Source organism: Syzygium oleosum, unplaced genomic scaffold (genome assembly GCF_021117445.2).
Source record: "Syzygium oleosum isolate NSW1041296 unplaced genomic scaffold, Sole_v2.1 Sole_v2.01, whole genome shotgun sequence".
Lineage (NCBI taxonomy): Eukaryota > Viridiplantae > Streptophyta > Magnoliopsida > Myrtales > Myrtaceae > Syzygium > Syzygium oleosum.
This window is the reverse complement of record NW_026607485.1, coordinates 34,504,612-34,532,192: the sequence shown is the minus strand read 5'-3', so window position 1 is coordinate 34,532,192 and position 27,581 is coordinate 34,504,612. Positions and strand designations below refer to the sequence as shown.

The 27,581-nt window shown below is 39.4% G+C and overlaps 1 protein-coding gene across 1 annotated transcript; it reads right to left on the bottom strand.

The window, feature by feature from the left end:
• Positions 1–8,198: 8,198 nt before the first annotated feature.
• LOC115681868 (uncharacterized) lies at positions 8,199–15,374 on the bottom strand. The gene is made up of 6 exons (XM_030605966.2): positions 15,114–15,374; positions 13,816–14,010; positions 10,517–10,633; positions 10,141–10,290; positions 9,375–9,433; positions 8,199–8,550 (listed from the first exon to the last, which is right to left on the bottom strand). Exons 1-6 carry the CDS (start codon positions 15,339–15,341, stop codon positions 8,415–8,417), a joined length of 885 nt encoding a protein of 294 aa, XP_030461826.2. The 5' UTR covers positions 15,342–15,374; the 3' UTR covers positions 8,199–8,414.
• Between the last annotated feature and the right edge of the window lie 12,207 nt (positions 15,375–27,581).

Below are 27,581 nucleotides of genomic sequence, written 5' to 3'. Positions count from 1 at the left end.
CTTTCGTTATGATCCTATGGATTTCAGGCTTGAATGGAAGTTATTAAGATGAAGGTTAAGTATTGCATAGTTCTCCGAGGGTTACTCAAGTGATAGACGGAAAAGTTTATCGTTCCAATCTATTGTTAGAGACATTTAGAATATGTTCTAGGGATAATAAAGAAAATGCACAATCCGGGATATAGAAAATATCCTAGAAATATAAACAATCATCTGTGCATCTATCTAGATGTCATAATGAAATAGACTTTGGGACATCAAAATACACCAAATATAGCAGAACAAGTCTTTTCTTTTTCGGATGAAAATTTATGGGATTTTGTCAAGAAATTGAAAATTTAAGGGAAATGGATTTTTCGACAATTATTTTTTTTTTGGGTCAAAGGTTTTTGGACATTGGATACACTAAAGTTTAAGGGAACGAGTCTTCTCTTTTTCAAATAAATTTTAACAGTTTTGCCAAAGAAAATGAAGATTAAAGGAAAACCTCTTAAAATCTCAATATGCATAAAAACGTTTAATTACATTATTATCTTCACAGGTACAATAAAACTGACTATCCACAATAGTTAGAAGTAGAAAGAAACATTATAAAATATCTAACTACATCACGATTCATATAAACATAATCAAATTAAGGCGGCTACAGACAGCATCACAGAATAAAATTAGGAGAAAAAGGTCCACAAATAAGAAAATTAACAATGAGAATTCGGTGCAACTTGAGAATTGACAAATATGTGAAGAGAGTGAAAAGAGGAAGTCAACCTGCAATTACAACTAGAGCTAGGAGGATGAAGCATGCTGCTGAGAACTTGCCCATCTTGCTGTGTTCCACAAAGGGCTTCTTTGTATATGTATTGTCTCCAATGACCGCCCTCTTATATACCAAGCAAGGGGATGAAATTAAGTGCTGGTAATTAAGGATTTAGATAATTTAGAATCAGATTTCTTTAACCCTTTTGAGAAAGTGTTAATTTCGGGTTTGTCTGTCCATCTAATTGACCATAAATTCGGGTACCTTGCCTCATAATTAAAGATTTGTTTCCATTCATTCTCGTAAAATATCACTTCCTTTGGTTGCAGAAAATGTCGTAATTGACGAAATACAAGTTTTGCGGGACATTTTAGCGATTGCGGCCTATTCCGATTGACCAACTGGGGCCAAAAGAGATTTAACTCTAGCTCCATTTTGCTTCAATTGTTTTCAGAAGTTTAATTTATTTTAAATTAATTTAATTTAGATTTGAATTGAATTGTATAACTGTATCGTTGAGATGTCCTCATTTGATATAGCACTAAATCGCATCTTTACTTTTTGTCTATGCAAGTAAATGATTTCACAATGTTCACTTTTTAATTTATAGATTGCTAAACATTTTAAGTCCAATATTGATACCGGTTTCAAACTGATCATGGGTTAATTTTTCGCATTGCGCATTTTGATTTTGTTTTCCATCTTCCTAGAATTTAATTATATTAATTTGTTTAAAAATTCTCTACATCATATAATCGTAATTTCTATACATATTGAGAATTCCGAAGTTTGTGCGAAGTTCATCTTAATAGAATTCGATTCAAAAGGGTTGGATTTATCAAGCAAGCATCCAGATCCAAGAAGAGATCCATGCAGCCCGACTGAAAGGCTAACAGGCATTTCTATCGACTAACCATAAGTATAATGTTGATTGACCATATAAAATCTTACATAAGCAAAGAACATTTGGATTAAATGAGGCAATGAAATTTCAAACTCCTATGCCCTAGCCTTCAGAGCTGACAACGCAGGTTCTGTTCTTGATAGATCATACCCAATCATTTTTACTCATTTTCTAGTGGAGAAAGAATAAAACTTTGTTTTTTCACAATCCTACTTTATCGATATTTCATGGATTTATAATGACTAAATTCACATCAGATTAACTGAGTCAATTGGACACCCCCGTCAAGACCCGTGACCTTACAACCACCAAGAAAATCGGGAAATCATGTATTACAAATAATTCTACTTTGTGTTCACCCACCCATCTGAAATTCAACGCTATAAATGGAGTAGTGTCATAAGCATGCAAAAAGTCAAATTTGCAAAAGCAATTTTGCAATGGAAACATTGGCATGGTTATGGAATGGATCGAGCTAGTTGATCTTCTCACCTAATGGAGCCTTTTTTAGTCTTTCAAGCGGCTTCCAAAGCAGTGACAGGATCACCACCAGCACTAGCGCCTGAACCCGACACGACATCGGATGCGACGCCGGCGGTGGGCCCATCAAGAACTCCCGGTATCCGGCCTGTCCTGGACCCGTCTTCTTCGGCATCTAGCCCATCTTACCATTCTTTACCATCCCTCCTGCTCATTTTTGTAGGTGCTGACGTTGTATTCAAATCCTATTGAGTGATTGAATGCTCTCCCCGCCTGTTGATATGTGTGTCTTTGTACAAAAGTGCATGCGCGTGTTCATTCTGTGGCAAGCATGGATTTTGTCTTGCTTTTAAAGTTCTAGTAACTGTCTTTTTTTAATGTCCTGTTAGCGTGGGAGTAGAAATTGGTTCATCTGAAGTTTGACCCCAAACGTTATGAGTTCTTGTTAATACAAAAATAACTGAAATTTTTATTTTTGACCAAAAAACCCCGTTATTTTTTGACCACCAAAATCCCAACACCCAAAAATAAGAAAGACACGACAACAATATAATACCTTTTTCATGAGAGCATTTAAATGTAGAAAAAAGTGGTTGGCATGAAAATTCATGCATATAAAAGAAAGTCTTTCATTTAGCGTTTATGTTTTTTTTTTGGGTCAAAATGTAGCATTTATGTTACGTGTCACGTTATTGTGGTATCAATTACAATATAACAATCCATTGTTGGTCCAATGAAGATGAAGGAAAAAAAAAAAGAAAAGGAAAGGAAAAAAAAAAGAAAAGAAAACTAAAAAATTCGAAAAATAAAAATAATAATATTAAAAAATTAGTTCGGGGTAAAATTATCACGCGTGTACAGTTTGGGATTTTGGTGGTCAAAAAATAGTTCGAGGTAAAATTGTCACAGTGTACCAGTTTGGGATTTTTGGTGGTCAAAAAATAGTTCGGGGTAAAATTGTCAGTGTACCGGTTTGGGTTTTTGGTGGTCAAAAAATAGTTCAGGGTAAAATTGTCACGAGATGTACGGTTTGGGGTTTTTTATGGTCAAAAAAATAGTTTGGGGTAAATCTGTCACAAGTGTACCGGTTCGGGGTTTTTCGTGGTATTAACCTAAGTTCTTTTACCAGCTAATTAATTTCGCTAGGGGAAACATCGATGATAGCTCACTACATACACGATCCGTTGTATATGATCTGATTACTGGAAAAGTTTACTTTTGCTTCAAAGAATAACTGTCAAAAGTTACATTCAATTTGTCCAAACTACGCTTAATTTACACTAGCTATGCATGAACTGAAAAATCATAAGATAATTTCAATTTTGGACACAGATCTGTGTGGAGTTTTTTTTGCGCGAGCTGTCTTGGGTTAAGATTGTGAATAAATCGATTTCGAAAAAGTTTAATCTGTTTCCGAGTAACGAGGCACAGAAAGTTTATTTAAACCGATTTTATGTAAAACAAATTTTTAACATGGCTGTGTATGCATCAAATGTTGCAATGTTAGCCGAAAATCCCGTTGGACTTAATGAATTACTTTGTTATTACAAGTACAAATCTCCATTATGATAATTGTAAAAGCAGTCACTTAGTTTCTGTAGAAGTATCGATAATGCTCAAAATTTGGCTGAAAAAAATGACAATCTTTGTCGATATGCTCGTTTCTCTTGTGGAACTCAATCCTACTAATTAATGTGAAATTTTATGGGAATACTGCATACTATTCTAAAAGTTTAAACTGTTAGATGAAGACATGACTTAATATTTAAAAATTCTAACAATTAAGATTGTGATAATATAACCGGCTTTGTTATTATTACAAGAGTAAATCCCCATGCAACCTAGCTATATATTGTGATAAATCCTTTGCGGAGATGAACACACGGCTCATTTACATTTCATCTAGCTACAGTGAAATACTTTATTTAGTTCACTTTTTGCAAGACGGACAAGCGATAATTTTAAGAAAATGTATTGCAAAAGTTTAACTTTCCTTGAAACAAACACATCATCCCTAAACTTCTAATCAAAAGCGATTTTTCTTTGCGAGTGCATGTGTCATAGTCCCTCCTCCGACCGAGCTTCGTTTATAATTGCATAGCCAATATAAAACACGATTCAATTAATAAATAGAGTTAATACCACGAAAAATCCCAAATTGGTACACCTGTGATAAATTTACCCTAAACTAATATTTTGACTCCAAAAATTCCCAAACTGGTAAACTTGTGATAATTTTACCCACCGTTAATTTCCGTTAAATTTTACCGTCAAATTTTTTAGTTGGGATGACACGTGGCAATTTTTTTAGTTGGGATGATACATGACAATGGACGGATATATCAGTTTATGGTTTTACCCTCCAATTGTCACAGGTGTACCGGTTTATGATTTTTCGTGGTATTAATTCAATTTAACGGAGGGTAAATTTGTCATAAATGTACCAGTTTTGGATTTTTAGTAGTAAAAAAAAAATTGGGGTAAATTTGTCACAAGTATACCAGTTTGGAGTTTTTGAAGGTCAAAAAATTAGTTAAGGATTGTCATAGGTATACGAGTTTGAGGTTTTTCGTAGTATTAACCCTAATATATACTAAGTACACAATCTGCGCAACCCTTTTTTTTTCACGCATCCCACATCTATCACCGTTAATATGGATTATTAGTTTTACTTGATAAAAATAAACTCCCCGCATCTTGGTGATGGATCTGGGATGTGTAAAAAGAAAAGTACATTGATTAAGCAGTCATAAACCTATTATATATCAGTTTATTAATCCCGCTTTTCAAAAGCTTTCCAAGTCCCAACAAGAATTTATACTTGAAATTATATATAAGTATGTTTAACTTAAATTACTAGCAAACAACTGTTAGCAAACAAACGGGAAAAGTGTTAAAAAAGTCATAAACCTATTACATTTGTACCAATTTAGTTATAAACATTTTTTTGTACCAATTCAGTCCTTAACCTTTTGTTTTTGTGCTATTTCAGTCCTTCCGACTAATTTTGGCTAAATATTGCTGATGTGGACGCCGGCCGGCTTACGTGGCAACGCCAGTGATGACGTAGGCAACTTTTAATAATATTTTAATACTTTTCGAATTTTTTTATTTTTATTTTATTTTTATTTTTTTTCATTTCTTTCTCTTTCTTTTTTCTTTCTTTCCCTTTATTCTTCCTCCGATAAAGGAACTGGCTGGAGGCCAAGACCGGCGAGGTCCCTCACCAACGGCTAGGCGAGGCACGACCTCGCCAGAGGCCACGAGGTCACGGCCTTCAACCTCGTCGGATGGCCGCAAGGGCGGCCTCATGGCCTCTGGCGAGGGTTGAACCTCGCCGGCCATGGGCCAGAGGCCGCGAGGTCGAACACCACGACATGAATGTTCAGACCAAAAAAAGGTTATGACTAAATTGACACAAATGCAATGGGTTTATGACTTTTTTGATACTTTTCCCACAAATAAACCCCACACATGAATGTTCAGACCACACTACTTCCATGTGCTAAACCCAATTACGCCAGTAATTACATTAGTCAATATAGACAATCGTCAAATTAAATCAAGAGTATCTTGTTGATCCTAGTATCAATCCAGAGGGTAAGTAAGAGACCATAGCTATAAAATATAAAATATAAAAAAAAAAAAACAGGGTTTATATAGAAAGAACCTCAATTTTTCATCTAAATTTTTTCGGTTGCAGCACATGATGGGAGAGCAAACGCCGTCGCTTTGCATGCGAGAAAAGGAACAGCAATCCCATGAAGAAAGATCTTTATGGATCAACCGAATCGAAGCGCGTACAAAATGTCCATGCGGCGATCAAGCTCGATAATTCAGTTCACGATCGAAACTTGAATAAAAAACCGTGATATCTACATCAACATGGATACCAACAGAGGCAGGCCTTGGGGAGATCTTTGTTGCAGAAGACGGTGCGGTAATTCGGGTGTCGCTGCTCGCAATTCCTCGAGCACTCTGGCGACGCGACACGGTCCTTCTCGTTCTGGCAGTTGTTCTCTTCCCACGGCAAGAGCTCTATGCAGATTTCCTCCGCCACGCTCGGGACCACCATTAGTTCGCCTGAAACACATGTAGGGGGTGAAAACGAGCACAAACAGCGTCGGTCGGTCGATGTCGTCGCGCTTCGAGCTTTCGTCATGATCCTACGGATCTCAGGCTTGAAATGGAAGATGTTAAGAAGGTCAAGGTTACGCATCTGCGCACTTCTCCGGGGTAGTACGTAGCAGACTCAAGTTGATGAGAAAAGGGGTTATCGTTCCAATCCATCTAGCTATTATTACTTAAGATAGACTTATGGACATCGAAATGCACCAAATATAACGGGGTGGGTCTTCTTCTTTTCCAAATGAGAATCCAAGAGTTTTTGTCAAGAAATTTGAAAATTGACGGAAATGGGATTTTTGGACATTGAATGCACCAAAATATAACGGAACGGGTCTTCTCTTTCTCAGACACATTTGAACAGTTTGGCCGAAGAAGAAGATGAAAATTATAGGGAAAATTTTTTGAAGTCTTGATACGCATATAAATATTTAAATACATTATTTTCTTCGCACGTACAATAGTCGGAAGTAGAGAGAAATATTACAAAATATCTAATTACATCGTGATTCATATGAACATAATCAAACTAAGACGGCTACAGACATCATCACAGAATAAAATTAGGAGAAAAAAGTCCACAAATAAAAAATTAATGATGAGAATTCGGTGCAACTTGAGAATTGGCAAATGTATGAAGAGAGTAAAAAGAGTAAGTCAACCTGAAATTACAACTAGAGCTAGGAGGATGAAGCATGCTGCTGAGAAGTTGCCATCTAGCTGTGATCCTCAAAGGGCTTCTTTGTATATATGTCGTCTCTAATGACTGTCCTCTTATATACCAAGCACGGGGGTGAATATAAAGTGCTGGTAATTAATGAATTAGGTAATGTAGAGTGAAATTTCGTTGACCCTTTTGAGAAAGTATCAAATTTGGGTCGTCTTTCCATTTAATTGAGGATAAATCCGTGTACTTTGCCTAATCCTTAAAGACTTATTCCATTCGCTGTCGTACGTCCCTTAAAGTTTTATTTCCATTGATTCTCGTAAATTCTCAACCTTACCCAGTTGTTAAAAATGTCGTAATTAACTATTGACCAAATGGGCCCGAGAGAGATTTAGCTCTCCCTCCATTTTAGCTTCAGTTGTTTTCAGAAGTTTATTTTATTTTAAATTAATTTAATTTAGATTCCAATTATCTTCCAAATCTCCTAATTTAATATAGCGTTAAATCGCCTCTTTACATATTGTCTATGCAAGTAAATGATTTCACAATGTTTACCTTATCATTCATAGATTGCTGAACTTTAAATTCAATGTTGATACCGATTTCAAACGGATCATGGGTTAAATTTTCGCATCAAGAAACTTGATTTTGTTTTCCATTTTCCTAGAATTTAATTATATTATTTAGCTTTAAAAATTCTCTGCATCATATAATTGTAATTTCTATACAGATTGAGAATTCCAAGTAATACTCTAATAACTCACATCTTATCTTCAGAGACAAGGAATGTCAGTATACTGATAACCCACGATTCAGGATGCAAACCCACATGAACACGAGCTAATCTAGCTTAAGTAATACCAGTAATACGTGAAAATCTCAATGCTATCCGGTCGGAGCACTCACGGGTACTCGAACCCGACATCACAGCATCAAATCTAAGATGAACATACTTAAAATCACCCGATTGCAAATCAATACCTACCCATTTGTCGCATCTACTTAGATCCTAAAACCCATACAGCAAGCTTGACCGTTCCTTTGAAGATATACATGTCTCGATATCGTTACACCTATTGGATAATAATCAAGGAAGATTAAAAGAACAGACGAGCAGGGAGATCTTAAGTCTCAAACTCCTAGATTAGCAGTAATCTTTCAACGAATATACAATCTTAACATTCCTAACGGTCGGTCTCCTCCATTCTCCGATCATTTGCATATCACTAATCACAGAAACAAATCTCTCGTTATAACAACTTCGCTAGACGAAAATAAACATGCTTCATTCCTATACTTGACTTTATTCTTAAATAAAAGAGAGGAGCGAATTGGCCCTCTAAGATATTACAAGTTTTCAAATGTCAACAGATCTGTCTCCTCCTAACGCACCCACCATAAGCAACATCGTCCTTTCCCGATGCGGCATGTTCTCCCTACCCATCATGACAAAAAAATACATTGGACATGAATAGATTCTGCTAATCCAGGTAAAATAACGTCACTATCTTCCGGAGATTCTTGGCCTCCTGGCATGTTTCCATGAGCAACTTGCTGTCATGGAACGCAAAGCAAATAACTTGCTGTACATGTGAGATTATGTCCATATTACACAGCCTGCAGATGAAATACGTGTATGTATATCCAGTTAGCAACATTAAAGTATTCTGAACCCGTAGAAAAAGCTGAACAAGTTCCTCGAGTCTCTGAATCTACCGAAGTTGTGCGAAGTTCTTCTAATTGAATTCATTCAGAAGGGTTTGATTTATCAAGCAAGCATACAGATCCAAAACGAGATCCATGCAGCCCGCCTGAAAAGTTAACACGCATTTCTATCGACTAAATATATGTATAATGTTGATTAACCACGTAAAATTTTACATAAGCAAGGAACATTTGGTTAGATGAGGCAGTGAAATTTCAAACTCCTATGCCCTAGCCTTCAGAGCTGACAACGCAAATTCTGTTCTTGATAAGTCTGCCAGCTGCTCTATTTTGAACATATACTACAATACATACTCTAAACTCAGTATTACAAGAGTTTGATCCAATTGCTTACTAAATTCCATCCATCCCCCACCGAGTCCCCTACGCCATAGTACCGACATTCTCAATCAGTGTTTTAACAGATAATTCATATCAACTCTACCAATACCCTTCGCTACCCTATAGCACAATATCTTGACAAAATATGGAAATACATAATGAGGCCGGCTACTGTAAGTACTACAGGAAGACACTGTAGATACCATTGAGCGAAACAAGTTAAAGCATCCGATATTGTAGATTGCACAACTTGGGTAGAAGCATTACCAACTGCTTTTATGGGGTCATACAATCCATGAAGCTGTCGCATCAAACAGTGAAAGCAAGAGAGAGAAAGGCTATAAAAGATGAGCACAGGAAGCAATACATGAAGCAATACATGAAGCAATACATACCTGCTTGCTTCTATTAAAGGTAGATGGTCATTATAAGGCTTCTCTATCACATTCTGCACCTGTGAGATTAAGTAGACTGTGAAAACTTCTTCACCCACACTAAAGCTATCTATTTTAACTAGATCCAATATATGCACAGTTCAAGCTCATTTAGCTTTCGGCAATTGACATCAACTGTGAACGGAATTTTAATTTAATTTCACACAACTGAACTTACACAAAATACTCCGTTGTAATGAACTACATATTCCTGATACCATGAGCATGTACAACATTTTTTGCCAACATGCTGCAAGCACCACACAGCTTCACAAATTTGTTTTTAGAAAATAACAACATATTGTAGGGAACCAGAAAGAGGTTAAACTTGCTCTCTTAGAACTGCAGGTTTTGTTGTGATTCTAATCAGCCTCCTTATAATTCTGCATAAGGTAAATCTCAAGAAATGAGCTTCGCTGTTATAAGTGCTACATTTACAATTTGTCCCTTAGTTTTCTCCATGGTTAACCACCAGAAGATATTACCCCATAACAAGTATATGCTACTCTTTGATACACTGTAGTTCAAGGAACATACATATGACAGTCTTAGATTGATCAATGAGTGTGTAGGACGAACCAGGGGTACACAACAAGAAAGAAGCTAGAATGAAAAAAAAAATGCTCATCCCAACATACACGTATTGGCTAAAGAAGCATGATTCTACCAGGCACAAAAATAATAGAACTCAGAACTACAGAATAACTGAAAAAGGGAGGCAGCTTACTTTAGACAATAATTCCTGGCTCTCTGGAGGCTGCTTTTTCAAACTCTGAGGTAAGATTACTGTCAACAGCTCTGGCTTTTCTGCTCTTAAAGCACCTCTAATGACGGCTGCATTAGTCCCGGATGCCCCCGATGTATATATGTGATTTTTCTACAAGGGAAAGTAGTACTCTCAAGAAAAAAGACCTCATCTAAGAAGTGAAAGTGGATATTTGGTGCTGGCATACCATAGCTAACTATAATCCTCAAACTAAAGTCACAAAGGTCAAGCTATAGTATAGGGTATCTGCCTCATAAACGATAGAGATACAACTTCGCTAGATGTCAGTAATCAAATGCAATATAAGATGATTCTTATCACATTCATAGCATCTTACAGTTATAACCATTGCATAGCTGAGAATCTCAATTAGTTCCTGATGCATGAATCCCATGTTTCTTGTCCCAAAGAAGCCAATAGCTCGAGGGCCTTGCTGTTGAATGGCCAATAACTCCTGCAAAAATGAATCCTTTTAGTGAGTTCAATAACATAGGAATAAGAGAGAGTCGATAATGCAAGTACTTGCAGTAGAATAACTCAGTCAAAGAGCAAGGAAGTATGCAATGGAATAGTATGTATATCAGTTCATGCAAGTGAGCATAATTCGAGTGAGTCCATCAACGAACACACTGGTTCTGTCGTCTAAGTTACCACCACAAAACTCTTCCCATCAGTCCTTGCCAAAGATGAGAATCAATTCGCAATGAATTCCGAATACCAGTAATTAAATTGCTTTAAGAATGTATTAAATAAGTTTGAAAGGACAAAAACAAAAACATAGGAGCTAGAGTCAGAGGAAATTTAGTAGCAAAAATTCAAATTCTAGATGTCAAGCCTCAACTATAGGACTTCTAATTAGGTCAAGAATTTGTCACAAAACGAAGCAAACACCACAATCAGAGACTCATGCCTAGAAATAGAATCATGCAAATAAAGCTACGTCAGGAACTAGTGAACAAGGGCATAGTACCTTGGCCCTTGCGATCACTTAAAGTAGGTAGAAGTGACCAGGGAACATATGTTCTGACCTACATGAGTACTGAATTTTGGATGACCCTAGGCGGTGTACTCAAAACACTTCCTAGTTATTTCCCAACAAACTTTAGCAACCACACATCTCTTTTGATGCTAGGAAACTGGATTTGATCTCTATAGACTGTGCCTCAAAGTTCCAATATGTTAATTGAAGATGTTCTCAATTCCGCTTTTGAAACAATGGAAAAAAGCATAAACTTACTTTTCTTTTAAATTTAAAAGACTACTCCATAAAGCAGCATAAATTCAAAACATTTAAGGAGTTGTTTTGAGTAATAGGCATGTATATACATATAGAGAGATATATAAAGATATTTATTGATGTATGCATGCACTTATGTTTAAGAATATGTTAAATCCTCCGAGACCAAGAGTGCTTAAAATGGAACTAACATCATTTCCTAACAAACCTGATGACCTCCAGTGGCCCACTAACACTACAGACCGTCTCCTGTTGATTCAAGCCACTAAGATTCCATTGTCATAAATGGTGCTTTGACCTCCAGGCCACAAAAAGTAGGAAATGGGGTGGACAGGGTGCCAAGCACACGGTACATTTAAGATAGTGCAGATATAATCTACACAATTTGAACTAAAAAAATCTTATATCTGAATCAAACAAGAAATCGTCACCGTGTTATTGAGACATATCTCAAAAGGAAAGTAGAGAGAAAAAAAGTTGGCCAAGAAGAGAAGGAAACCAAGATGGAGATAAAAGAAAGAATGAAAGATAGGAACAGTGCAACAATATCATAAGTGAAGAGATACAGAGGAAGAATGGTGCAAGATGAACAGTACAAGCCGAAATTTGGGCCTAGGAAACTATCTACTCTTGCTCAGGAAAGAAGAAACAATCAAGATAATTTCTCTCCTAATTTTGGCTCATTTGGAAAGAAAGAAAGAAACAAGAAAGGTTTTCAGGAAGAATTATCTTGAGACTCTCTTCGAGATATGTGGTCATATGCTTCTTACATTTGGTATGGTGGGAAAGTTCAATATCGAACTTGTAGCTTAGTATAAATGATAGAAATGATTGTTAGTTCCTACTTATTTGAATATGGGAGACTCCCCTTCTGAAGTCGTTTTGTATAGGGACGGCAACCCTTCAGTAACTTTGTTGATAAAATATTGTTTAACCTTCAAAAAGAAGGAGATCCAGAGGCGAGGAAGGATAATTATATATCTTGATCTCAATTCCACGTGACATAATTCTAGCCTGTCAATTGTGATTCTCATCAACCAATTTAGTGCGGCTGATGATTCCTCATGAACCAAACCAAAACTTCATCTACGCGGCAAAGCACATGCCTTTATGAAATTGAATGATTCAAAAATCTAATGTTTAACTCCATTCTAAAGTTGGGTTTTCAGTCTATGGGCATTTGGCGAGTCACTTGAATTAGCATACTTTTTTAGGTCATTTTGGACCTCTTAGTTGAAGCCATTAGGGCAATTGTTTCCTGATATTACTTGGACAAGGTTTGTGTTTGGTTAAGTCACATCCCCTTTTTCTTCATACAATTTTAGGGCCTACTTATTTAATTTTCTTGAATGAAAAGATACTATCATGTTTTCAGTCAAAACTTGAAAAATCATGTAAAGCTTTAGAGAAGTACAACAATATCATCTAGAGTTGCATATTTTGGTATTCACACATATTAAAAAGGTTCAACACTTCGCATTGAATAAAAGTCGAATAATAAAAGCATAAAACATTCAAAAAACATAATAACTGAAGCAATATATCCCTTAAAAAACAATTGGGGTTTTCTTATTCCTCATACTCAGAGCAGAGCCTTTTAGTTTTACATCTGCTCCTGGCTTGCCATCCAAATGGTTATAAAACTTATTAATTCTTTGTGATTATGTAATGATATGAAATCAGATCAATTCTTTGTCCCCCACTGAAACACATGGGAATTATTTTCTAGCAAGTATAGCAACTTAAGGCTTTTATGGTGATCATTTAGGCCATTTTCTTTTTGAATCTGAATTGTTCAAATAAAAAACACTCCAACTGGGAGAAATACTAGCAATGTTTTTCACATCAGGAAAAACATGATTTTAAAAGAATACTACAAATTGCTCGGTCATTTTGTTCCTCCAATGATTTTTCACAACAATACTGGTCCTACGTGGCATCTCACTCACTATCACAAAATCTCTCAACAAAAGCTGAATAATTGCACAGAAAAATCAAGAAATTTCACAATTGAGATATCCAATGGCCACTTCTTATCTAGTAATAAATCTTGAAAGGACAAGCTTGGGCTCTCGGCTTATATCAGCCCAATTTCGATTTCAACATTCTCACCGGGATGAAAAATTTTCCCGAGATGCAACAGTCTCCAGAAAAAAAAAAAAACAAAATCCCACTCCACTTTAGAATCAATAAAAGAAAAGGACCAGTAAAATAAAAAGAGCAGGTTCTGATGCGAAGATATCATTAGCACATTACAGGAGACAGGCCATCTGCCCAAAGATGCATCTGCTCCTATGACATAATAATTCACATAGCAAAAGATATTGGAAAAGGAAGGAGCGAGCCATAAAGAGGAAAAATTACAACTCCAAGTGCACTGCCATATGGAAACCACTGACCTGCAAATAATCAACTTCGGGAACTGGTTTGTATTCCGATACCAGGACAGCACCAGATCCTTCCACCAAAGATTGTGCTTGAGTTGGAATTTGAGTGCCACCATCGTCTTCGGGACTGAGCATCCGCATTTCACTCTCCTCTCCGAAGTCTGAATTGTTGACATCTTGATCCCTTCTCATAATCCCACAAAGCCACTATACCAGCACATAAAAACAGAGCCCCTGCTAGTAAATCATTAGTGAAAACCAACAGCCCAAAAGATTGGTCATACAAGAAAATTGAAGGTCATAAGCTCATGTGGAAGTTTACAGCCATTTAGGAACAATCCTACGTGCAATCGTTACGTTCTTTTCTTTTTACATCTAGCAAATGATAATAAAACCGAGTCCTTTTTCTTTCTTTTTTCCCTTTTTGACCATAAGCTCAGATATTAATGATTTCTAAAAGGTAGCTGTGAAGAACATCTCATAAAGATAAAGATCAAATCTCAGTAACCCTTACTAGAACATGAGTTGGCTAGAGTCAACGTCCAAATAGAAGCTGAAATTCGAAGGATGAAGAAATGAAAAAAATGCAAAGTCGTCATAGTTTACACGGTTAAGTTGGAAGCCCCTGCCTGAAAACTACGGATATGTAACCCAGTAACTAAACCAGAATCCATTGCGAATAATTAAGTTGCAAGAACCATGCTGTCCTTCCTTTTAAAGTTCTTAGAGCTTCCATTTGCTAGTATCGAGAAGCACAATCCTACAAATGGGCGTATCGCATACCTCGTGCGACCGAATCATGACTTATACCATCTCAAGCACAAAAGAATCTTCGACACAGAGCAACCCGCCAAAGATGACAGCACATTAGATTCTATTACTTGGTAAAGAGATGACAGGTGGCGAAAAGAAGCATCTTCTCCGGTGACTCGACCCCTCAACCGTGCGAAAACACAAGTCACCCCATATAGCCACCACCCTCAAAGATGATTCTTCTAGCAGCCTAGCAATTAACATACAGACAACCTCACATAAAAGAACACACCCAAATAACCGCTCTCAAAATGACTCTTTTGGCATATGAGCCAACACTCACCACCAGCAAAATCAACATAACCAATCAAAAAACCAAAATTCAAGTCCCATCCCCCCAGCCAAATCCCCATTTCGAAACCCGAGACTGGACCGGCGCCGCACAAAAGCAAGCTCGAGCCCACAAAAACCCGCATCCCGAACGAGCGAAACCCGAAACTCAAAAACCCCCGGGAAAACACCCATCCAAAGAAACTCAAAATCCGAGAGAATATTACCGTCTGTCGGGAGAGCGAAGGCCTCTTCCTTCGAGGCCATCCGGCGCGAGAAGAATGAGAAGGGCTGAAGCAACCCAGAGGGTAGGCGCTCAAATCGGCCCCAGCAATCGGGGCGGCGCTGTGGAAGGATCTCGAGGGTCTGGAGGGACAATCAATGGCGGCGGCGGCGGCGGCGGCGGCGGCGGCGGCGAGAGGCAGCAAGTGCCTCGCGGGCAAAGGAATGCTCATTGCTCTTTCTCGCTTCCTCTTTCAACCGGGTTCTTGCTCTTGCCCTAGGAGACCGACCAATCGAGAGCTGAAATCGAGGAGGAAATTTTTGCAAAAGCGAAATTTTTTCTCTGCCCTTTTTTCTCGCACTTTTCTCCCTTCACTTTCAGACCCCTCTCCTATCCTTTTTCGCTTTTCCAAGCGAATCAGAAAAGGCAGGAGTGACTGGACATACCCGCGGAAGCGGCGAGGACGGCCACCCACTATAATTTGTGCGGAAATATATAAAATATTGTCCCACGCACGAAAAAGTAAGGTCAACATATAACATATATATATTATATTCAAAAAATTTCAAAAATAAATAATATAATTCCTTGGCTAAAATGATGTTCATTTTTTTTTAAAATTTGATGGTTGAAAAATTATTTGCAGGGACTGGAGAGTCGTGGAGGATGGCGGTTGATAATGTGTTTTTTTTTACGGTCAAGTGTTGAATGGTGACAATATTCATGATATATTTAAAGTTTAGGTGAAATTAAAGGTTCAAAGACCGCGGGGAAAATTCCATTTTGGTACCTCAAGTGGAAGCGTTTTCTCAATTTAGTACCTAAAGTAGATACGGTGTCAAATAAGGGCCTGAAGTGCCCAATTAGTTTCAAATAAGGACCCAAAGTGCCCAAAAAGTCTCAAATAAAGGTGCAGGTCGCGGGCGGCAAGAATGTTCTTTGTTAAGGCACCAGAACGATAACTTTTTATTATTTTTTCCCTTTTCTGTTTTTTTTTTTTTTCCTTTTCTTTTTTTTTCTTCTTCCTCCGCTGGCCATAGCCGGCCGTGGGATCGCCCGCCTCGAGGCGGAGGTGGCCCTCGCCGGCGTCGGGCGAGGGCCGCCCTCACCTGGGCTGGGCGAGGTCAGCCTCGCCAGTTGCCGGCGAGGTCGAGCCTGGCCAGATCTGGCAAGGGCTCTGCCCCGCCGGTTGCTAGCAAGGCTCGACCTCGCCAGCGTTGGGCGTGGCCGATCTCGCCATTGCAGGGTGAGGTTGGCCTCGTCCAGCAACGGCGAGGTCGAGCCTCGCCAAATCTGGCGAGGCTCGAACTTGCCGGCGTCGGGGGAGGCCGGTCTCGCCCTGCAATGGCAAGACCGGCCTCTCCCGACGCCGGCGAGGTCAAACCTCGTCGGCAACTGGCGAGGTTGGCCTCGCCCAACAACAGCGAGGTTGAGCCTGGCCAAATCTAGTGAGGTTGAGCCTCGCCAGCGACCGGCGGGGCTGAGCCCTCACTAGATCTGGCCAGGATTGACCTCGCCGGCAATTGGCGAGGCTGACCTCGCCCAGCCCAGGTGAGGGCGGCCCTCGCTCGACGCCAGCGAGGGCCACCTCCGCCTGAGGCGGGCGACCTCCGCCGGCCCCGGCTATGGTCGACGGAGGAAGAGAAGAAAAAAAAAAGAAAAGGAAAAGGAAAAAATAATAAAAAAGTTACTGTTCCGGTGTTGGAACAGTAACATTCTTGCCGGTCGGCAGGCATTTTGGCCAGCCGGCGACCCAGACTCTTATTTAAGACTTTTTAGGCACTTCGGGTCCTTATTTGAGACTGATTGGGCACTTCAGGCCCTTATTTGACACCGTGTCCACTTTGGGTACCAAATTGAGAAAACACTTCCACTTGAAGTACCAAAATGAAATTTTCCCAAGACCGCATTGTAAAAAATTCAGAGACTATTTATATCATTTCCCTCATATTTATATAAATAATTGAGATTTCGTCACGTGCAGAACCAACCGTGATGGCATCGTTTCATAATTAAAAAATAATAATAATAATATAGTTATTTCATTAAGAAATGATATTGCTGCTCTTATCTTTATTTTTTATTCAGGGACATATGTGTTGCTTTTGTTAGTACTTTAACTAGCTGATAATGTCGATATTCATTTTGCTGCACCCAAAGTATATCCAACGTGATTGAAAGAAGTTAGCAATTAGACATTTTTATAATTTGGTGCAAGTTAAAATTACTTTTCTGAAGAAATATTCTCATCCAACGGTAAACATATAAGGACATTTTCGAGCTGGGAAACAGAAACGAAAGCATATATCATAACGTGGCGGCCGAATAGCATGGAAAAGGATCAAAATGAGATTTTCCGAAATTGATGTGCAACTTAGTTTAAAAATTTGAAATGTCGAAAAATTTATTGCAATAGTATCGACTAAGTATTATGTTAATCTTTTGCAATTAAATTTTTTTTTTTTCGGGTCGAAATCTTTTGCAATTAATTGGGCCTATATTTTTCACGGTCCAATTGCTCAAAATGACTTAATTAGGATACGTTATTAATCACAACTTCTTCTACAATAGGAGATTTAGCAACATGACCTCCACATTTTCATTTGCTAATGTTCTCACTGCTCTGTTTCAGGTCTTGAAGGATGTCGCTGATTTTCTTCCAGCCTCCTTGGCAACAACAGTGAGCTGCTTTTCCGCGGAAGCGACCGGGGGTATATGGAAACGAGTTTTTTTATGAATGGAACTGATTGGCCCAGCCCTGCTGCAAATTTATCGACAGTCGAGCAGCAAATATAAAAAGGATTGTTTCTGCTAATGGTGTTGGCGTTCCGAGTCTTTGCTGTGGGTATGAAATTCGTACACTGTCTTCATGTAACCAGTCCTCGTGCATCAGCTACTTTTACTTTTTTGTACTTTTGACTTCTTTTTTTTCGGTTTTTGGCAACTTTAATCTGAAGTGTAAAGGTAAAAACTGAAGCTATTCGAGTGACCATTTAACTTTTTCGAATGAGTTAATAGTTAGTCGGGCCAAGACATAAAATTCTTCATGGATAAATAATGCATCAGCCACTAAACAAATTCTTCATTGCCTGAGGCTAACTAAAAATTTTTGCAGGGGAACTGCTCCAGCTACACTACCTTTGGGGCTTCATTCGTGTGGATCTCTGGTGGGATGAGCTTGGTACGGTCCTTGACCAAAGAAACTTGACCCTCTTGGTTTATATCGGGTCACAAGTCGGAGCAGGAAGGAGGCGATATGGTGGTATGGTTGCCATGCTCAGAGGTTATGCCCTTGCATACTTTGCCCTTCTTTGTGGAGCATTCGCTTGGGGTACAGATTCGGCATCGCCGGCATCGAGGCGGCAACCGAAGGTTCTAGGAGCCCACTTGGAATTCCTTGCTGTTAAGACCAACTGTCACTCTGTTTCAACAGAGAACAGAAATGACGATATTGCTGATTCAATCAAGAAGAAAAGAGATGAAGTCAACAAAGACAAAGTCAACAAAGATGGAGTCAACAAGAAAATCTCCAGAACCTCCAGCATCACGTGTCCAACTCCTCTTCCACTGCAAAACCGTTACTCTGCTTTGTGCATTTAACTGAATGAACAACCAACTGTATTTTGTTTCTGTTAGTCTGTTAGTTTGTTAGTTTCTGTTAGTCTGTTAGTTTGTTAGTTTCTTTAGATGAGCTGTTGAATGGTTTCTCTGTATCAGTATAAATAAGAGAACAGAAGAGATGTATGGTTGACTGGCTGAATAATGAAAATCTTCTTCGTATTCAGAGAGATGTAGTCCAAAAGCTCTGTTTCTTCTCTCTGTTTCTTTTCGTATTGTTCCCACTTTTCTTTCTGCTCATAAGCTTTCACATGGTATCAGAGCCACATCAATGGCAGCCAGAACGCAGAAATATCCTTTCCCAATTCATGTAAACATCTCCAACTTCGTCACGATCAAGCTAGCTGACGACAATTTTCTTCTTTGGCAAGCACAGTTTCACAGATTCTTGCGAAGCCAAGAACTATTTGGTTTCATTAGTGGTGAAATTCCATCACCTACTCAAACGTTACAGATTGAAGTTGAAGGTAATGAAGCTGAAGCTGTGAATCCCGATTATACAGATTGGATAAGAACAGATCAACTTGTATCATCATGGATCAGTGGAGCTGTATCAGAGAATATTCTGAGTTTGATCATTGGTTTGGAAACTTCATATGAGGTATGGCAAACTCTACTTAATCGATTTACACAGAAGTCTGTAGCAAGAGAATTTGAACTACGAGGAAAACTACAAGCCTGTCAAAAACGGGATCGAACATTATCTGTGTATCTCAGAGAATACAAATCAATTTGTGATCAGCTAAATGCTATTGGAAAGCCTGTAGATGAGATAACGAAGATGTTTGGTGTTCTTGAGGGATTAGGATCTGAATATGAGAGTTTCAGAACCACCATGTATTGCTTAAAACCTCGGGAAATATGATGAAGTAATATCACGATTAGAAAGATTCGAAACAAGATTACGAGCTATTCCTCAAGTCGAGTATAATCCTCATCGGCCTACTATGGACAAAGAAAGTCGAAGTTCGGCAGAAGGTGGAGTCGACGAGAACTTGCTCAAAAAAACTTTGGTTTTGGAGGTCAAAGAGGTAGTAATCGTGGAGGACGTAGTTATGGCAGAGGACGTCCATTTAACAGTAGAAATCATAGTTATGGATATCCTGGAAGAAATCAGAGTTACAGACTAAGTAGCTTGAATCAGAATCAGGAGAATCAACATTTTAAGCAGTTTAATAACTTTCCTAGTTCTGGTCAAGGATTTCGTTCATATGCTGGTTCTTCACAAAGGTATCAAGATACCAAATCATATCCCTCTCCAAGTTTAACATCTAACAAACATTTGCAGGATGAGAAGATGTGTGATACTATTCGGTTGGAATGTCAAATTTGTAAACGTCCAGGACATGATGCACTTCATTGCTGGTATCGATTTGACAACTCATATCAGGCTGAGGAGATACCAACAGCCTTAGCAGCAATGCACATTGAAGATTCTAAAGGTAGTGAGTGGTATCCAGACACTGGTGCAACTGCTCACATCACTGCAGATTCGGGTATTCTTCATAACTCATCTAAGTACAATGGGACTGATACGATTATGATAGGGATGGCTCATGTCTACCTATTACATATATTGGTGATGCTTGTGTTACATACGAAATTAATTCATTGCCTCTAAATGATGTGCTTGATTGTTCCCGAAATCAAAAAGAATCTTCTTTCAGTATCAAGACTAACGGATGATTATCCCTGTTCATTTGTTTTTGATAAAAATGGGGTTTATATAAAGGACAATCGCACCAACACAACAGTGATGCTCGGAAAGAAAATTAGAGGACTTTACCAAGTGGATCCACAAATCACGAGGCTTTCTTCACTCAAAGACATACACACGTAGGAGAAGATGTGTGGCACCGACGATTAGCTCATACCAACTTTAAAACATTGAAGCATCTGCAGACTCAAGAATTGATTCACCGTACTACAAGAACTCAAACTATATGTAGAAGCATCAAGTTGCCAAGAGTACTTGCATTACCATTTCCTTTATCCGATTCTGTGTCTACTTGTTCCTTTAGAGAAGATTCATTGTGATATTTGGGGTCCATCACCGATCAAGTCTTTTCGTAATTTCGGATACTATGTCCTCTTTGTGGACAATTTTCCCGTTATAGTTGGCTTTATCCAATGAAATTGAAGTCAGACTTCTATGACATCTTTGTCATGTTTCAAAAGCAAGTAGAGAATCATTTTGATCGTCGAATCAAAGCCTTTCAATGTGATGGTGGAGGAGAATTCACTAGCAACAAATTTCAGCTCCTTTTACAGAATTGTGGCATCAAACAATATATTTCTTGTCCTTATACACCAGAACAGAATGGGATCTCTGAAAGAAAACATCGCCATGTGGTTGAACTGGGCTTAGCTATGCTCTATCATGCTAGAATTCCATTAAAATACTGGGTTGATGCATTCATGACAGCTAACTACATTATCAATATACTTCCTACATCAAAGTTACAACTGCACTCACCCTATAGTATGCTTTATCAACAAAAGCCCAGATATGAACATCTACGAGTCTTTGGCTGTGCATGTTACCCTTGTCTCAGACCATATGCACAACATAAATTTGATCCACGATCACTCACATGTGTATTTCTGGGGTATAGTCAACGTCATAAAGGATATCGATGTCTTGTGCCTGCTGATGGTCGTATTTACATTAGTCGACATGTATTGTTCGATGAAAGTTTCTTTCCTTTCACTAGGAAACTAACAACAGTACAATCGGTATACTACTACGTATCGACAATGGGCGGAAAAGTTCACCTTCCGGATTATCCAAGTGCAGCACGGGTGCCATATCACTCATATGGACATCTAGGACATTTACAAGATAGTGGCCTGTTGGAAGTTGGTCTCTTGAATACATCTCAACCTGTTGAAATACCATCATATTCATCTCATTTACCTTTGCATTCTGCCTCAGTCCCTGATGAACAAGCAGTTCTTTCTCACACAGTTGATACACAAGATGAAATTCCTATCGATCATACTGAGCAAAATCCTCCACCAGTTTCACAAGGTACACTTTCTACTCATTCTATGCAAACTCGACTAAAATCTGGCATTGTAAAGCCAAATCCCAGATATGCTTGTCTGGCTGAATACAAAGTTCCTCTTGAACCACGATCGGTTAAATCGGCATTAGGCGATGAAGGCTGGCATAAAGCAATGCAGGATGAAATGGATGCTCGCGTGAAAATCGAGACATGGATCTTAGTTCCTCGAACTAACCAAATGAATGTCATAGGATGCAAATGGGTGTTTAAAACTAAGCTAGCATCTGATGGAAGTCTTGATAGATTGAAGGCTCGATTAGTGGCTAAGGGGTTTCACCAAGAAGAGGGAGTTGACTTTACGAAACATTTAGCCCCGTTTGTCAAACATGCTACCATCCGTATAGTGCTCTCTGTGGCCATGATGAAGCACGGCCAATACATCAACTTGATGTTAAAAATGCTTTCTTACATGGCACACTAAATGAAACAGTTTATATGGAGCACCACCGGTTTTATACACCCTCGCAATCTCAATTTGTATGTCTTCTCAAGAAGTCCTTATATGGCCTTCGTCAAGCGCCACGAGCTTGGTTTGACAAGTTTAGCAATTTTCTTCTTGAAGCGGTTTCTTCGTAGCACTACCGATCCCTCCCTCTTTGTGTTTCATGACGGTCCGAAACAATGCTTTTGTTGCTCTATGTAGATGATATTATATTGGTAGCGGCACGGATCGGCTACTTCATAAGCGATTCATCATTCGTCTTCAATTTCACATGAAAAATCTCGGGCAACTCCATTACTTTCTAGGAATTGAAGCCAAACGCACCAATTCTGATATCTTCCTATGTCAAACTAAGTATGCTCTTGATCTTCTGTCCAAAGCTAACATGACAGAATGTAAACTCTTTTCCACTCCTCTTCCACCGAGATCGATCATCATGACAAATGATACCGCCTCCTTGCCAATCCACTTGAATATAGAAGTCTTGTTGGTGGTCTTCGAGTATCTCACCATCACTCGCCCGATCTTGCTTATGCCACAAATCTTTTATGTCAAAAGATGCAGCACCAACGATTCTTGATTTTTACAAGCTGAAACGGGTTCTTCGCTATGTTAAAGGAACCATTCATCTTGGTATTTTTCTCCGTTCTCACAGACAATGACATTATATGGATTCTCCGATCTTGATTGGGCTGGTTGTGTTGATACCGGCGCTCAACTACTGGCTTTTGTGCCTATCTTGGTTCTAATCTCATTTCATGGGCACTAAGAAATGCCTTACGTGTCTCGGTCCTCCACGGACTGAATATCGAGCACTTGCATCTACTACACTGCGATCTTACTTGGATTAGTTTTGTTCTACGTGATATTGGTTTCTGTCTCTCCTCTCCTACACTTTTGTTTTGTGATAATCGATGCCATTGCTCTTACGCCAATCCTATTCGCATGCTCGCACCAAACACATTGAAGTTGACTTTCATTTTGTTCGAGAGAAAGTTTCCTCTGGATCTCTCAGTGTGCGCTATGTTCCTAGTACTCGTCAACTTGCTGATATTTTTACTAAACCTTTGTCACGCCTGGCTCATGTTAATATCAGAACCAAATTGGGTATAGGTTTTCGACCCCTTCCCAATTTGCGGGGGATGTTAAGACCAAGCTGTCACTCTGTTTCAACGAGAGAACGAAATGACGATATTGCTTGATTCAATCAAGAAGAAAAGAGATGAAGTCAACAAAGACAAAGTCAACAAAGATGGAGTCAACAAGAAAATCTCCAGAACCTCCAGCATCACGTGTCCAACTCCTCTTCCACGCAAAACCGTTACTCTGCTTTGTGCATTTAACTCGAATGAACAACCAACTGTATTTTGTTTCGTTAGTCATTTAGTTTGTTAGTTTCTGTTAGTCATTTAGTTTGTTAGTTTCTTTAGATGAGCTGTTGAATGGTTTCTCTGTATCAGTATAAATAAGAGAACAGAAGAGATGTATGGTTGACTGGCTGAATAATGAAAATCTTCTTCGTATTTAGAGAGATGTAGTCCAAAAGCTCTGTTTCTTCTCTCTGTTTCTTTTCGTATTGTTCCCACTTTTCTTTCTGCTCATAAGCTTTCACACTTGCTAGCGCATTGGATGGTAAAGTTTGGCTCGGCTGGGATTCGGCCACTTGGCGTGCTTATGTGTCCGGTTTTGTGGGCTTTCGATGGTGTCCTGTGCCCCTAAATGGGTGCTAGAGGTTGATGTGGATGTCTTGAAGAGGCTGAGCAACGGGTTGAGGCACTGGAATGAAGAAGAATTGGCAGTAGCCATGCTGGGACAGGGTGGGATTAAGGCAATGGGCATGGCTGCTGAACTGATAATCGAAATTGGCTGCTAATTCTAGAGTACGGCTGTTTCTGTTAATCTGTAGAGATGGAAATTTTGCATCAATTTGTAGTTAGTATAGCTTCCCATAGAGTAAAATCTATCGGATAGTTTAAAGTAGGGAGTAGAGGAAGATTATGTTCTTCTGAATCTGGTAATCATAGGTATGTGACAGTAAATCAGATTGTATTCTTCTGTAACTTGTAAATATAGATTTTTTACACTTGATTAACTAATTTTAGACCATCAGTTTGGATCATTGTGCCAATTTTTGTGTAAATATATCAAGTGAAGTTCCTCATTGGATAAGATAGCCTCGTCATTGCACGTAGAGAAGCAGCATGGTAGAGTTATGCACCTGTCAATGGTATAAAATGAGGCAGCGAGATGAGTTCATGTATCTTTCCGGTTGGGAGACGTGTTCCAGTCATTCTCAAGAAGCTACTTATGGCTTGATCACTTGTTATTCTTGAATTGTATATGTCGAGTGAAGGAAAAAGAGCTCCAACATCCAATCTTGGTTGGGGCTTTATACTCCAGCGTTTCATATTCACTACAATCACTGAATCATAGCACCTGTGGAAACTCCTGCCGGACCAAGAACTGCGGTCCTGCTGAGGACCGACACTTTCGTCGACCGACTCCAAATCAAGCAAGTCATTTACATCAAATAAACCGAAAGCCTTTGAAGAAACGATCCGCCAGCACAAGAAACGGGCTTCAGGAGCGCTGCTGAAGAACAAGACATCCCCAATGATAGATTAGGTTGCCCGATGAACAACTTTCGAGATTGCTGCAAAATCCTGTTCGATGTCTGGGATCCTACTTCAGGAAGACAATTGGACTGAGCTTCAGCTAAAGAGTACTCACCTTCGTCATCTTCATCGACATCTTCACCTCATTCTGATAGTAGCAAGTACAAGAACCATCCACGAGCCTCTCTGTCGAGCAACAGTGCTTGCTCATCGACGACAGGAAGCAGGAGAACTAGGATATGTCGAGTAATACCGCTGTTACTCGAGACAGAGGTTCGTGGATGGTTCTTGTGCTTGTTGCTATCAGCTGAACGAGGTGAAGATGACGACGAAGACGATGAGTAATCTTTAGCTGAAGCTCAGTCTATTCTTTCTTTCTTTTTTGGTGGGAAGTTCTTGTTGAGGAATGAACGAAAGAAAGCCGGCAGCAACAGGAGAACAAATGTGAGAAAGCCGCCACCTTCGGCCTATTTATAAACCATGCACTCACAATCATCAATTTTAATCTAATTCAAATTTTCAAAACCAACCTCCCGTATTACTCCTCACGAAGTAAAATCATTCTTAGCAGCATTTTCGAGAGCATGGAATTTCAGTGTTGAATTGCAAATGAATAGGAAATCCTGGCGATCCAGCCGCAAGCAGATGTCGCGAAAGTAATTATCACATGCCTAATTCGACAAATTCATCATGCAGGAGCTTCCTGAAAAGCAGTTCGCTGCCCATTTAATTAGGCCAATGCAAAAAAATTCACGAAAGAACGGACACTCCACACGACAACACGATCGGGGGAGACGGGCGATTGGACAAAGGAAAAGAACAGCGAAAGCCTCTGCGCGCCTATAGAATGTAGATGAAAACAAGTACGGGGAGCATGCCCGAATTCTCACCGGAGAGTTGCGTGCGGAGAGCGGCGCGTGTGCGCTGCGGAATCCTGTTGCAGTGTTTGGTGTCGGCGAGAGGCGGTCTCGAGCTGAGGCCAAGAAGCGAGCGAAAAGGGAGGAGTTTATGGTGGAGTTCAAGAATGTCTTGCGTAGCCATTTCCGGGACTGAAGCGGTAGGACACAAACTAAGAAAACTGCACCTTATTAAGAAAGGAATCTATTAGATTGTCTGCCTATGGTTCGTAGACAGGTTTGTCTTCCATTACATCTTCTTATGCAAGCTCACTCAAATAAATGAATGAAAATTTCAGGACTCAAATTTACGATCGTTTTAAAACTCTAAGGTTTCATGATAAATGAAAAGTGGAGTTCGCACCATCCTCTTGTTCGATATCCTATTTCCGTTCCTACCAATTGCTGCAGCTTTGCTCCGGCACATTCATGAGCGCAACAGTTAGAACACAAATGCCTACACACACATTGCCATCGTCGCACACAACTTCCGTCGTCTTCGCCGATTTCGACATGATCCGTATGTTGTTATCGTCTGACAATCCTCGTAGAAATGCACGGAAGCATCCTCAACATCTTAATGCATGGACAGAACTTTAATGTACAAATTTCTGCGGAAGCATCCTCAACATCTTATTGCAAGGACAGAACTTAATGTACGAAACCCCGCATTTCCATTGGCTTGAGGTCACCTTGTTCGCTTGTGCGGTTGGCTAAGATCAGTTCATAAACATCAGCTCAGCATTATAATCAGATTTGCTTTGAGTTGACGAATGATTTATTGCCCATGAACCCACACAATCCATATGCGTACATGGCCAAGAGTTAATTGGAAGTTGGGAAGGAAACAGAAGCTCATAATGAATCATCAGATTCCTCAAACCTTTGTCGTTGCTCCTTTAGCTTACTTTGATCGTATCACATTCCTTCTTGTTGGACAAGATCTTTTTAAAAAATATGAGAATTTATTCATTTGCTAAAACCGGTGACAAAACATAGCGAGCATCATCCAGCCGACGCTAGTGCAATGCAACAGGCTAGATGGGAAAGAAGCTGGGAGCATCTTTTCCCCTGTGCTCGAGTAGATTAGTTTGTGGTAGACATGGCCACGGGCCGGTTTCGGCCTGGAACCGGCCCGGGTCAAACCCGGGACCGGCCCGTTGATAGGGCCCGCGGTTCGGAATCGGAACCGGCCCGTGGCCTACGGGCCCGATTCCAGTTCCAACAATTTTGGAACCGGCCCGGAACCGCCGGTTCCGGGCCTGATTCCCAAAAAAAAAAATTTGCAAATTTATTTTTTTCTCTTTTTTTCCTCAAATTTGATTACAATGTACATTTTGATTACATTTTGTATTGAATAATTCATTATTTCATAATTGATAATTCATTATTTTTATTTCATAATTTATTTTTTAAATTTTTACCGCCGCTTCCGAACCGGGCCGGACCAATCGGCCGAATCGCTGGCCTTGGTTTATACTGCCACGAACCGGAACCGCCGGTTCCAAATTGGAACGGGTCGGTTCCAAACCGTGGCCATGCCTAGTTTGTGGTCCCGGAAGTAAGAAATAAATTAATAAGAACTGAAGCCAACAATGATGCAGAACAACCTCCCAAAAGGAAAAGATGCGGTGGCAAATGGATATTGAGCTATCAGCTCTACCATGAAATAGGGGTTGGTTCAATTGAATGCGTATGATAGCTCGGGATGTCATTATTCTAAACGCCTTAGCCCAAAGCATATCCGGAGGTAGTTTGGGAATGCTGCATTTTCGGAACGTAAATAGACTTTTTATTTCTTCCAATTTTAGTCTTACTGCGTACTTTCATGAT

What these genes read in the sequence shown, in the direction of transcription:
- LOC115681868 (XM_030605966.2), bottom strand. Translation starts at nt 15,341, where the DNA reads ATGAGCATTCCTTTGCCCGCGAGGCACTTGCTGCCTCTCGCCGCCGCC. An exon ending in GCCAGGAATTATTGTCTAAA is followed by an intron (nt 9,434 to 10,140) that starts GTAAGCTGCCTC and finishes TTAATCTCACAG; the next exon opens with GTGCAGAATGTGATAGAGAA. An exon ending in CCTTTAATAGAAGCAAGCAG is followed by an intron (nt 8,551 to 9,374) that starts GTATGTATTGCT and finishes TTTCATCTGCAG; the next exon opens with GCTGTGTAATATGGACATAA.